The sequence below is a fragment of the Tachysurus fulvidraco genome, chromosome 14, assembly GCF_022655615.1.
Source record: "Tachysurus fulvidraco isolate hzauxx_2018 chromosome 14, HZAU_PFXX_2.0, whole genome shotgun sequence".
NCBI lineage: Eukaryota > Metazoa > Chordata > Actinopteri > Siluriformes > Bagridae > Tachysurus > Tachysurus fulvidraco.
This window is the reverse complement of record NC_062531.1, coordinates 4,332,273-4,345,418: the sequence shown is the minus strand read 5'-3', so window position 1 is coordinate 4,345,418 and position 13,146 is coordinate 4,332,273. Positions and strand designations below refer to the sequence as shown.

Here is a 13,146-nt window from a genome sequence, read left to right as displayed (position 1 = left end):
GACCATCACACCCATATGTATCCAGTCCAGATCAGATTATTCCCTTTTCTTTTCTCTTATCTTAACGTGCTCCATTCTCTCTTCTGGAAAGGCTTTCCACTAGATGTTGGAGCACAGCTATGGGGGTTTCTTTTATTCAGTTCCAAGAGCATTAGTGAGATCAGACACTGATGTTGGGATGGTAAGGAGACTCCGGTTCCAGAAGGTATTCGGTAGGGTTTAGTCAGTCAGAGTCAGGGCTCCGTGCAGGACTATTGACTTCTTCCACTCCAACCTTAACCTCCACACCATATCTTCATGGAGCTCAGGGGGCTTTGTGCACAGGGGCATTGTCGTGCCAGAACAGTGTTTGTGTCTATTAGCCCTTAAAGAGAAAGTGTACAGCTACAGCATACAAAAACATTGTTTTAAAATTTGTAGCAGTTTGAGAAGAAAACACATATGGATGTGATGGTCAGACTGCACAAACCTGCTGTTATAGAGTTTACACTGACAAAAAAACTCCTATGAAAGCTATTTCATAGACAAGCCTCTAGTAGACTTCTGCAGATGCCGGTAGACTTCTATTCAAGTCGTCTGTTCTTTTATCTATTGAACTATTGTTCATGTTTATCACATATTCACTACAGATGTTGAAGCTAGAGATCAGGTTGAAAAAAACTGCTTTAACAAAATCAAATCAAATTTCTTTAGACCTAATAAACACTGAATTTTAGTAGAACTAAACGAAGATCAAGACTCACGATACTAGTGAGAAAGCATCGAAAAACCCATTTGTGTTTAAATTTAAAGAAGTTTGTATAACCTTTAAGTCGGATACTTATACCACAGTGCAGTTTTGGTTAGGTGTTAATTCATTTTCAGCTACAGTGTAAATCACAGTTTTATATTAATGCTATTAATCAAATACATGATCGTTTCTATGGTTACAGCTAACGTAATCAGATAGTCTAAAACTAATGATAAATAGATCAAAAAATAAGTAGAAAAATTTATTTATCATTCATGGATGAAGTCTCCAGTGTCAGTGCTTTGTAAGAGTCTTCAGGACAGAAGACTTTCCGGTTTTATGCTACATAATAAAGTGAATATTTTTGTCTTATTAAATTCAAGGATATGAAAAACCGAGAGGGAAACAGTGGCTGTTTATAGCTGCTAGAATGTAAACATAACTAAAATCAGGTAAAATTAACTACCGTTAGCAAATTTCTGTGGTATAAGTGGAATGAAACACTTAGGAATGTGCAGTTTCTAAAAAATAATCAACTTCATGGTAGAAAACAGCGAAACTGTTTTGTGTTGTGTAACATCATTGATTATTTTTTTCTAACTGCACACGCTGAAGAGTTTCGTTCCTGTCTAAATGAGTTTAATGCTAAATTAAACACTAAACGTAATCCCTCTGTGCTAACGCAAGCGCATGTCAGCGCCGTCTCTTCGCCAAAATCTAAACAAATCTCTAGAAAAACACTGCTGTGACTAATCTGTCTGAATGTGAATGTGAACACTGCTGTCGCTAGAGAAAGCCAACTCAACTCAACCCGACCCAGAAAATGACACACAAACTATTCTTACACACACACGTTCATCCAGATGCAACTTCATCTCTCTTTTCCTCAGTCTCTTTCCCTCTTGCTCTCTCTGTCTCTGTGAAGTTGGTGTTTGTGTGTAAGTGTGCTGGTGTGTGTCGTGGCCTGCCCATGGCCTATTGTGAAGAATGCGTCTTATGCTGCTCTTCTGCTTGCAGGGCCTGGCCTGGCGTTCATCGCGTACCCTAAAGCCGTGTCCATGATGCCTATGGCACCGGTCTGGGCCACACTCTTCTTCATCATGCTGCTGTTGCTGGGGCTGGGTAGTCAGGTCAGTCGTTCAGGGTCACAGGGTGAAATTGAACACTTTTAAACACAATTTAAAACGGGCACTTCATTAACACACAAGTGACTACCCCTATTGAGCAAGACGAGGAACTAAGGAACTAGACATTTTACTACATTGACTCCCAACTTTGCCAGAGAACCACATGCCCTTGTATTTTAATGCACATGAGCCTGGATAGGTCCCTGCAAACCACATTTTAACCATACTATCTAATTTAATACACCTTTACACTCGCTCAAACTTCCAATCAGCCAGTCATGTGGCACAATCTGCTCTGGAATTAGAGGAAGTATTTTTACAGAATGTTTCTTTCACTTTTGGGTTAATTAATCCACCAGATTCACAGTTTTTCAGCTGCGTCTCGTTTCGAATCAGCCGTATCGTGTTTTTAATTCTGAGCTCAATCACAGCTCATTATCTCATTGAACAAGAGGTAGAAGAAGCCATTATTTCTCACGTACACCTTACAGCACAGTCTGACTAGGGAATAATTTGATGTGTTGCTTCTCCTCATGCAGTTTGTTGGTGTAGAAGGCTTTGTAACTGGCATCCTGGATCTGCTCCCTTCAAAGTTTTACAAGCGAGAATTCACTGTAGCGATCTCCTGCATATTGAGCTTTGTTATTGATCTCTCCATGGTTACACAGGTAAGAGTGTTCACAGGATGCACACAGGAATCTTTTAGCTAACATTCCTAGTTATCGCTGTTGTTGAGCTGATGTAGATCCTCTTACCACATGCTATTGCGGTCATGGAGGTATTTAACATGCATTTCTGTTATCTAGATAAAGCTGTGCAAGACGTTTTTTATTAATTGCAACTCTTTTTCATTTGTGTGTGTGTGTGTGTGTGTGTTTGTGTGTGTGTTGGGGGGTATTTGTGTAGGGAGGGATGTATGTCTTCCAGCTTTTTGACTATTATTCAGCCAGTGGAATGACCCTGTTGTGGCAGGCATTCTGGGAATGCGTGGTTGTCGCCTGGGTTTACGGTAAGACTCAGCAACACCGCATAAACTCTAATATCTTTTATACCACACCCCTGTTTAACAGCTTCCACCCTAGCTGGGGGCAAGCGAGGACAAAAATTATAATTCCTTTCTTAAGTATAAGAAGCCTGAATGTATTTACACAAGCAGCATAGCAGAAGTAAAGGAAGAAGCTCAGCTATAAGCCCACAAAGGCCATTTCCGCCAAAACAACACACAATTCCAACACAAAGACAAGAAGTATCTTTCTAAGTAGAATTATTAATATACACCTTGTAGTTTTTGAGATACGCTCATTTTAAATTGCGCACGTAATTTTCAGTAGTTCTGGCTTCAAGAGTTCGATTAATGCACTTGTTCTGAGAAAGGCTTCAGAACGGAGAACATATTTTTTTTTTTTGGTAAGATGACAACCTGTGTCTTGTTAACATGTGTAATGAGGGATCAACTGTTTCTAGCTTCCAGTTCCATGGATAGAATAAATGAATAAAAAAAACAATCCATCGTTCATATCATATACATATAGATTGTTTACATATTATAATGAACGGTTAGCAGTTAGAGCTAACAGTATGGATTAAAAGTACAACGTTTCATTCTTCCTTTAAAGAATAAGTCGTAGTCATTGTAATTGCCGTGGTGTAAGAGGATTAAATCAGACTTCAGGGTGAAAATTTTTATCTCCTCTGTGTGTGCAGGTGCTGATAAGTTTATGGATGACATTGCCCTTATGATCGGTTACCGGCCTTTCCCTTGGATGAAGTGGTGCTGGTCGTTTCTTACTCCATGTGTTTGCATGGTGAGAGAATTTCCGCCTTTTCCGCATTTAAGTCTACAGAAATACTGCAGGATTGACTTTACATCGTACACTGTGAAGTTCATCCAGCAGTGCAGTTCATTCTGAAGAACAATTAGACAAAACTATGATAATAATTTGTTCGATTGATCATTTAAGACAGAGTCACGTATACATCCAGTCGCGAAAGCTTAGCATGTTAGCACACCTGAACCTGAACAACACCTGAAGCTCTTCTCAGGCTTGATCATTAGCAGAGGAGTTCAGTCAGGTGTGTAAAGGGCAGGCAGGGGTAACACCTAGAATTCTGTGTTCATCAATTATTAAAGCATGTTCATGTACTGTACAGAGTGTGTGAGGAGATCACATCTCTCACTCATTAATAGGATACGCGTACACACACATACGCACACATATACATACACAAACACACATGCACACACATACCCACACATATACCTACGCAAACACACACGCACCCACATACACACACATATACATACACAAACACACATGCACACACATACCCACACATACACACACACGCGCCCACATACACACACGTATACATACACAAACACACGCACACACATACACGCATGTATACTTACACAAACACATACACACACGTATACATACACAAACACACACGCAAACATACACACATGTACACGCATGTATTCATACACTTACATATACACAAACACACATGTGCACACATACACAGACATACACACACATGCTCACACATACACACATGTGTACATACACAATTATACAAACACACAGTACAGGTACATGTGATGTTTGAGAATGACTAGTGTTTGTATTCTCTCTCTCTCTCTCTCTCTCTCTCTCTCTCTCTCTCTCTCTCTCTCTCTCTTTCTCTCTGTCTTCACATTTTAGGGAATATTTGCGTTCCAACTGGTGAACTACAAGCCTCTAACCTACAACAATGTGTACGTGTACCCGTGGTGGGGGGAGATGATCGGATGGTTCATGGCTCTGTCCTCTATGCTCTGCATCCCCATCAGCGTCATCTACAAACTCATTACAGCCAAAGGATCTTTCAAACAGGTTCGACCCGCACAAGAGTTCTGCTTTCTATGAACACAGCCCTCTCTTATCCAAACAGTCCAGCACACTCTAGTGAACACCTCACCATTTCCTGCAGCAGATGCACGGTTAAGGATTTTAGCACTTTTCTCTGGTTTGTCACACAAAAGTTTACTATAATGATCCAAATGGCAGTTGTTAAGCTAGTGATGTTATGTTCAGAGGAAATGATTATGTAAATTAAATTCAAAACCACAGCATTTGGAGGTTTTTACGTGTCATCTGGAGAAGACAACTTGGCAACTTACAAAGACGTTTACAGTAATTCTACAAAAGAAATACAAAAAAAACATATTATGTGTAAACACACCAGCCGCTGCCCTACGGCTTATGTGTTTAGAGTAAACAGGTTTCTTTTCTCAGTACTGGGAAAAGCGTTGGAACTCTTGTGTTCATTTTACTGTACATATAAAACATCGCTGGAGTTTTTCTTTAACATGCTGCAGATTGTATAATGCTATTAGAACTGCAGTGCAGGTCACAAGGTACAGTACAAAGGTTTGTGCGAGTCTCTTGCAACATTCTCTAACCAAATAGCTCATTGGATGCTAAAAAAAGAAGCACTCTACGATAGGCCACAAAAGAGTTCCAGAGAACACACGGCATACGTAAAGCTGTGACTACGATCACGTAGCGTCCGTTTGATAAATAGTTTAATTTGCTGTGAAGAACATTCGCCATAAACAATTCTTCCCACAAAGCAATTTAATATGTTAGCGGTACTTCTTGGTTGTTAGGCAACATAACAGATAAAAATAGTGGCTTGAGTTAAATGGTTTTATTGGCTGGCATCATAAAGAGAATTCAATTTAAGTTAAAAAAAAAAAGTCGTGTAGCCCAAAAAAAAAAATCTTTATCTGTTAAGTTAATCGCTAATCTTCACAGAGGCACCGCTTTAAGTGAGACTTACGGATAAGTTTTTATTTGGGTCAGCTGTTTCCTACTGACTCTGTGCCATCAGAATGTTTAATTCTAATAAGTGGGCTAATGGCTTTTCATCGATTTGCACTGGAAATAGCACAGCACGACTTTTAGGCTCAGGCACACACACAGAGTGGAAAGCGTGTCAGGTAAAAGCTCTCAGACTTTCTGAGCCTTCAGAGCGGTTTAAAGTCTCCCCTTTTTAATACAGAAGAGTTCGTACTGTTAGCTCGGTTCGTGCGGGGCTCAAGCTGGAAGTTATACAAGCCGCAGTTTAAAAAGATGAAGGGTCTTTCCTTAATGCTGATCGTTCCAGATCGGGAACAGGAAAGCGCTAGACTCAGAAACTCCCCTTCCAGTACAGGATGAACTAGTTACAGATCTGAGCTAAAATAATTTAAGACACTAATTTAAGTTAACATTAAAGGGAAGGTGCAGGTCAGTGTGTAAGGTGTTGGGCTACTGATCCAAAGGTTGTGAGTTTGAATCTCAGGACCACAAAGCTGGGCCCCTGAGCGAGGCCCTTAATCCTTAATTCTATTTAAAAAAATGAGATGGATGTATGTCTCTCTGGATAAGTTCAGTTGTGGCTGGACGTGGAACAAAACCGGGAGATTTTCTTCACTTTCACACGGCAGAGAAGGCAAGAAGTCAGATATGAAGCTTGCAGTTTGTTTATATTGCAGGAAATGAGGGCTGGGTGATTACATATACATATAATATCTGTGAGTCAGAGACAGAATTCACACACCATAGTGCTGGTTTTTCTCGTTTCCAGTTTCCACTTCAGGTTTAAATCAGAAATGGAGCCATAATTAAAGAGAAAAAGAGTTAAAGACAGAACATATATATGTCATGAATCTAATTTATGTTATGGTCTTGATCCATAGCGCTGGGAGACTCTGACCAAACCGGTGTGGGGAGCACATCATCTGGAGTACATGGCACCTGAAGCAGACGGCAGAAGCCTGTCCTCAATGTCCCCCGGCACTGAAGACAACAAGGTCATCATCTTCGAGAGCGGCATGTAACCATCAAGATCTGGGGATCCACCCGGGAGCCGAAGACAAGCCAATAATAAAGCTACCTTGATACTAATTCCAATTGTTTTACACTAACCTGAATAAAATGTTGTTCTACTATAAGCTGATGACTCCTACATGTCATCAGGGAACAACTTCCAGGGTTGAAATTGCTGCTTTTTCTATTTCACTCCTCTAACTCTGTACGTTTTTCACAGTACACTATTAGCTTGTCGTCGGTTTCTGAGGGATTTAAGCGAGATGCACAGCAGGAGAGGGAGTCTAGCTTGGTGTAGATCTTTCTTAGGATCACCTCCTCAGGGCAGAATTCCCACAATCCTCCTCGTTCAGCCTGGCACAGGTAAACACTACTGATCTGTGTGCCGGTTATATGAGGAGGATACCCCGCTCATTAATGCCCAGGTAGACGTAGACACACACAGTTGGGTCCATGTATTGAAAACTAAGGGCCAAACTAGTTTCTCTCTCATTACATTCTCCCTTCTTTAGTCTAACGCTATATAGTATTACCTAGAATACAGTGTATTTGTGTATATTTAGGTCAGACCAATAACGTATCATAAAATACAACAAAAAGGTGTTTAAAATTCAAATAGAAAAGAAATAGTTGATCATTTGGGGGTTGTTTTTGTTTTGTTTATTTTAAATCGACTGACCAGTGAGGTACGAAGTTCGTACATAAAACAATTCCTTTTATTGTACAGTCTATAGAGTTAGGATTTGTTTTTTTTTGTTTTTTTTGTTTTTTTATTGAATGCGTCTGCGAAAAACTCACTTTATGTGCCAAACAGTATACATCCTCCTTCTCTTTCATATAAGAAGGTCTCATTGCCATAAAATATCCAGATCTCACCTGCCGAATTTAGTGTTTGGTTAAGTATTTGTATTTTATTTTATTTATTTATTTTTTATTTTTTGATGAAACAGCATCACTTCTGCATTTTGCACATTTTTATTTTTTTTTTATTCTTATTTTTTTAACTAACACTAGATTCAGAACAGGCTTCATTTTCCAGCAAAGACGACAAGAGCGTATCTAACAGGCAATGCACATTTTGGAAAATTGGCTCAAACAGCAAAAAATTATTTTATTTTTTTTTTTACAAATAATAAAATCTTAATTCGCAAATATCGTAAAACACTAAAATGTTTCGTACAAATGTTTATCGACACCCTTTTAACTTCTGGCCTTAGACTCTCTTGTCCTGTTATAGTACTGAATAACATGAAGCCTGTTCAGAAGTAATGTACGATCCGAATTGTCGGGAAAACCGTTGCCAAACTTTGCCTTTTATTGTTCGTTTTAATGTAAGAGCCCATTAGTATCTACATGTATATGGGGATGCACTGTGGGAATTCTGCCCTCTTTTCCTCACTCTAGTATACATTAGAATGTATACAAATCTTTAGAATGTAAAAAAAAAACTAACCAAAAAAAAACCAACAAAAGTAGATGTTAAATTTTAATCGTAATTTGAATCTTTTTGTTTTACATAACGTGAAAGAGATCAGAGATTTATTTTGTGAAGGCTTTTATTTTGCTGATATACATCTGTCTATATATATATATATATATATATATATATATATATATATATATATATATATATATATATATATATATATATAAGCATAAATATACATATTGAATATCTGTGAGTTATATTTTAAAAGTTTGCTGCAGGATGAATTTTTGATAGCGATATGACTGAGCAAAGGGAATTATTAACGATACGATTGAGTGGCGTTACAGAGAAATATTATACGACACTTCATGCTGTCTAAGTATCAAGCTCGTGTGTGTGTGTGCGTGTGTGTGTGTGTGTGCGTTTGCGTTACGTGTTAGATTTCAGTATTTTCCAGCTGACCACCCAGGGACTAAACACAACAGATATGAGTCTGATTCAGAAGATACGATTAACTCTATTTTGATATTCCACTTATAATCACAAGTCAAATACGCGATCGTCTCATCGTCCCTGTAGCTTTATTCATTATAACAGACCTGATAAAATGTCTCACAAGATACACCTGAGTGCAAAATTTTGTACACCCTCAGATAAGTTAAATAGGTGCTCTTTAATTACACGAGTAATAAAAAACTTTTTTAGCAAGGACACACAAGAAGTGTAAACTTTCGCACTTCACCGTAACACTTTTGATCAAATAATCCGATCTAAGAGTCTCTCAGCTTCTGCACTCGCTTCCCGAAGAACTTTTTACCAAACTGTAACCAGCGAAGCAAATCACACTAATTTCACATTTATAGTTTTTTCCCCCCAAATTTATGTGTGTATTATAACATATGTAAGACCCATGCGATGGATGAATCAGATTAAAAGCAGCCAGCATTCGAAAGCACCTTCAAAGCAGTATTTTCCCGAGAAACTTAGTGAGCTTAGTGAAACTGCCTGTAATGTACTGTAGCTCGAAAGTGTACTGGGTCTAAAGTATTAACCAGGCTGAAAAGATTTCCCTTTTTCATTTCACACACACACACACACACACACACACACACACACACACACACACACACACACACACACACACACAGTATGGCCACTTTATTAGGAACAGTCACATTCACTGAACCTCATAACCTGCAGCTACACGATCGCCTAATAAAATGCACTTTACAATCCAAATAGAAATCAATCTGTTAATCATCCAAGTTGAGGATCTGGTTCTCCTATTCATTCAAAAAACACCCTGGGATGGTCAGCTGATCAAATGTTGTGTAGTCATTGTATGTAGAGAAGTAAAGAAACAACATGAACGTCACCAAAACAAAAAAAAAAGGTGTTTTTGACAGTAGCTTTGTCCCAAAGACTTGCTCACTGCAAATGAACTGCGGTTTGTTCTAGTTAACGTAGTGCCGTAATTGAGAAAGTTTTCTTTAATCGATAAATTTTTACTTAATGAACTGATTAATAATTGAATAGATTAAAAAGAATCATTTGGATGATTTCATCTATATTTTTACATGAACTTCAAAAAAAAAACGAACTTTTACTCATCTATATATTGAACGTTGATAAACAACTAAGACTGTAATCAAAATCTAACAACTCAACATATGATCTGTATGTTTTACAAGTTAAATTAACCAGCAGTAATCAGTTATTGTTTTTTTTGTTTGTTTGTTTGTTTTTAAATAAAAACTATTGTTCTATTAGAAAAGCAATGTTTTATAAAGAGATTTTATTGTGAACTCTTTTCATAAATCAACTCATAGTTCAGACTAGTTTCATAGTTCAGACTCAACACTTTTGGCTAAAATGTTTCAAACCTAAATCCAGATTTGTTCGTTTCTTGATATTCTAGAGCACATGGTATATTAGCGGTAGCCAGAAACACTAAAGATTTGGGTAAGGTTACTGTCTGCAAGATTCTCTTTTTAACATAGTTAACTTAGTGTTTAACTCTTTCATTGTTGTGCTTTGTGACATGCTGTGAGCTGTAACCACAGTCTTCCATTCGTAAGCTGAAGTAGTAATAACATAACGACTCGTGCTGTAAAAGTCATTTGCTCATGCAGGAGTTGATCACTGATCGTTAATGATGTTGATGTATGAAGGGCTTCATGCTTTATACCACTGTGACTGTGTACTGAAGATCCGCTCACCCATATCAAAGCAACAACCGGCAATAAACAAACTAACTCCATGGCAACATTCTTGTGTCCTTGTTTTTTCTCTTGGCTCGTCACGTGTGTTAGTGAAGTACCTTGTAGGTAGCAGCTCTCACAATACTACAGGGTGCTCTCATTCATTAATATTCAACAAAAACCATCAGTACAGATTAAATTTATGAACATCCATCCATCTATCTCTCCATGTTCTGTAGCACTTATCCTACAACCCTGGAGTCTAGGGCTCAAGACACCATGGGGAACAAAATGAATGTGGTGTCAATCCATCAAAAGACACAATCACACAAACTTTAACACAATACGGACAATTAAGAGATGATAATAAGCCGATCGAACCGTCTTTGGGCTGCGGGAAGAGACCGAAGAACCTGGAGGAAACTCCTGAAGCACAAAATGTAAAATCTGCACCCATTAGGCTCATTATTTATTACGCTGATTTATTGATCTGTTTCAATTATCTATAGATCACTTTCATTTATTTGTCTATTTTTTAAAAATATTTCTTCAATTGGTGCTATCACTCAATAAATACTTATGGTGAATCATGACTTCAAGAGAAAAAGATCAAGGAGTAGATAGAATTTGGCCCAGTCAGAGTTCATATCAGATCCCATAAAAAAAAAAAAACCTGCAGAAAGAGGCTGAGCACAGAAGATTTGATAGATCTGGTAGATTTGGGCACGGAGGAAGGGATAGAAGGTTGATAGAAGTACGCAAACAGAGTGAGGTGTGAATTACAAGCCGATTGTGCTTTAATAAAAGCTTTTTTAAAAACTAGTTGAGTTGTATTTCACATTACAGGTGGAAAAAAATCGGATATGATTTATCTTGGTTTTATAATAACCTGCACTTTTTACAGGGTTTGGAGTAGAGATACTTTGTCCCTTGATTTTTATTTATTTATTTATTTATTTATTTGAGAAAAGAGAAACACACTAGTATAAGAAACCATGACAAATACATCAAAAAACAAAAAACAAAAAAAAACAAGAATAGTGAATTACTTTCCTTTACCACACAGATGTGCCTGGTGGTTGTGCTTTACACTCTGCTTGATGCAGTTTAAACTGGTTTTCCTGATAAAGGCTGTTTGTAAGAGGAAGGCAGCTGCCATATTAAGCTCGGGCAGTGCCACTGTCATACAGTCTGTAAAGGCTATATTTAGCTTTCTCACTCTGCTCTATTTCTGGAGCAGAGTGGATCTCTGGACAAACAGCTGAAATCCCGAGCTGATGCCGACTCCAACATCTCCACCGTTCGAACGACACACCAGACGTACTGTGTGTCATGGTACTGTACGTGCACATGTTCACCAGCCATCTCCAGGACCTCGCCGTATGCCACATATTGACAGCAGGGTCTTCCAGGTCAAATATGGCTGAGCTCAAGCACATAGTAACATGTTGGGCCATTAATAATTTAGTGCATTATAGGACAAAAGAAATCGTAAACAGAAATTAGAACCGAGGCTAAATATGTATAGCGTTTTAATTTTAAGATATTCATGCCAAGTTTTGGCTGCGTTCTGGCAAACGGATCTGGCTGAGTTCGTCTCCAGCATTCCACAGCGATGTGTAAGCCAGACGAAGCGGTTAGGTATGGACTTATTCGCTATCTGAGACACGCTGTGAAGTCAATCAAGGAGAGGAATGTGAGCTGAAAGAGAGAAGGCCATGCATTTGTGATGTGATTTTTACCAAATCATTTGGTAGTGTTTGGTTTCATCACCAACGTGGCAGCTGTACAGAGAGTTAAGACTTTAGTATGGGATGTGATGGAAAACAGTTAAATCATAGTTGAGTGTTGGACGTTGAGAAAAAAGGTTGTTCACAGGTTCTTGGCTTCCGAAAACCCAAATCGATCTTTCCTCTACAGTTTAACTAATAGAATCATAAGAGAAATTCACAAACTCCTAAAATTATTATTGCAATTCTACAATAAAATGTAGAATGATGTGCTATTCCTTTGAAACAGTTATTAAATAATGTATGCTGAATCTTTCCCACCGTCAGTACACACTGCAGTAGCAGCAATAAAAATGGACAAATTTCTCAGAAATCAACCTCTGACAGTTCCTCTACAACATAATGTGACTCTGACTCAAGTGGAACAAGAAGAAAATAAACAGGAAAATATGATGAACCCTAACAGTTCAAGCCTGACCTCAGTCCCTCCAGGATTTCATGGAGTTTCTTTTGTGAATGTCGAAGCCTTAGTTTGTGAATTTGTTGCTGCTTTTTTGCAAAACTTTGGATGCAACTCAAGTTTTTTGTCAGTTTTTTGGCAGAAAATTGTTGAATTGGTGAAACTGCAAGCACAGGAGTGCTTCTCTTAAACGACTACCAGTGAAGCCACATGTAATGCCTTTCTATGAGAGATGTACTCATGTTCAGTTTACATCATTTGGTAAGTCAAGTCAAGGGACTAAACAAATCTTTTAGGGTTCTAGATTTAACTTTACTCTAGCTGATATAATTTTCAACCTAACTGTTTGGCAGTGTGACAGTCCAGTCCAGAGAAGGCTGTTGGGAAAGTAAATGTCAGAGGGCAATCTTTAAAGCCATTCTAAAAATACTGACAGAACCATCAATGCCTGATGTATTTACTCTCTGTATTGTGTTGCTGAAAACCAAGTACACCCAAGAACACTCGAGTTCTTTAGTCTGTCCTTCGTCAGGGAGATTTTAATGGTTTGATTTGGAAGCTACGGCAGGGTGTTTGTCTGTTTATCATCCAAAAAAATACTTCAGGATCA

The 13,146-nt window shown here is 38.2% G+C and overlaps 1 protein-coding gene across 2 annotated transcripts in view; it reads left to right on the top strand.

The window, feature by feature from the left end:
- The window catches only part of slc6a8 (solute carrier family 6 member 8), a 40,359-nt gene extending 29,948 nt beyond the window's left edge, over positions 1 to 10,411 (top strand). For both annotated transcript variants that reach the window (XM_027151337.2, XM_047800018.1), the window contains exons 8-13: positions 1,748 to 1,860; positions 2,397 to 2,525; positions 2,764 to 2,866; positions 3,562 to 3,662; positions 4,566 to 4,736; positions 6,587 to 10,411. In XM_027151337.2, the coding sequence (XP_027007138.1) occupies positions 1,748 to 1,860; positions 2,397 to 2,525; positions 2,764 to 2,866; positions 3,562 to 3,662; positions 4,566 to 4,736; positions 6,587 to 6,727 (758 nt within the window). In that variant the 3' untranslated portion in view covers positions 6,728 to 10,411. The remainder of the gene's footprint in view (positions 1 to 1,747; positions 1,861 to 2,396; positions 2,526 to 2,763; positions 2,867 to 3,561; positions 3,663 to 4,565; positions 4,737 to 6,586) is intronic.
- The last annotated feature ends 2,735 nt before the right edge of the window (positions 10,412 to 13,146 follow it).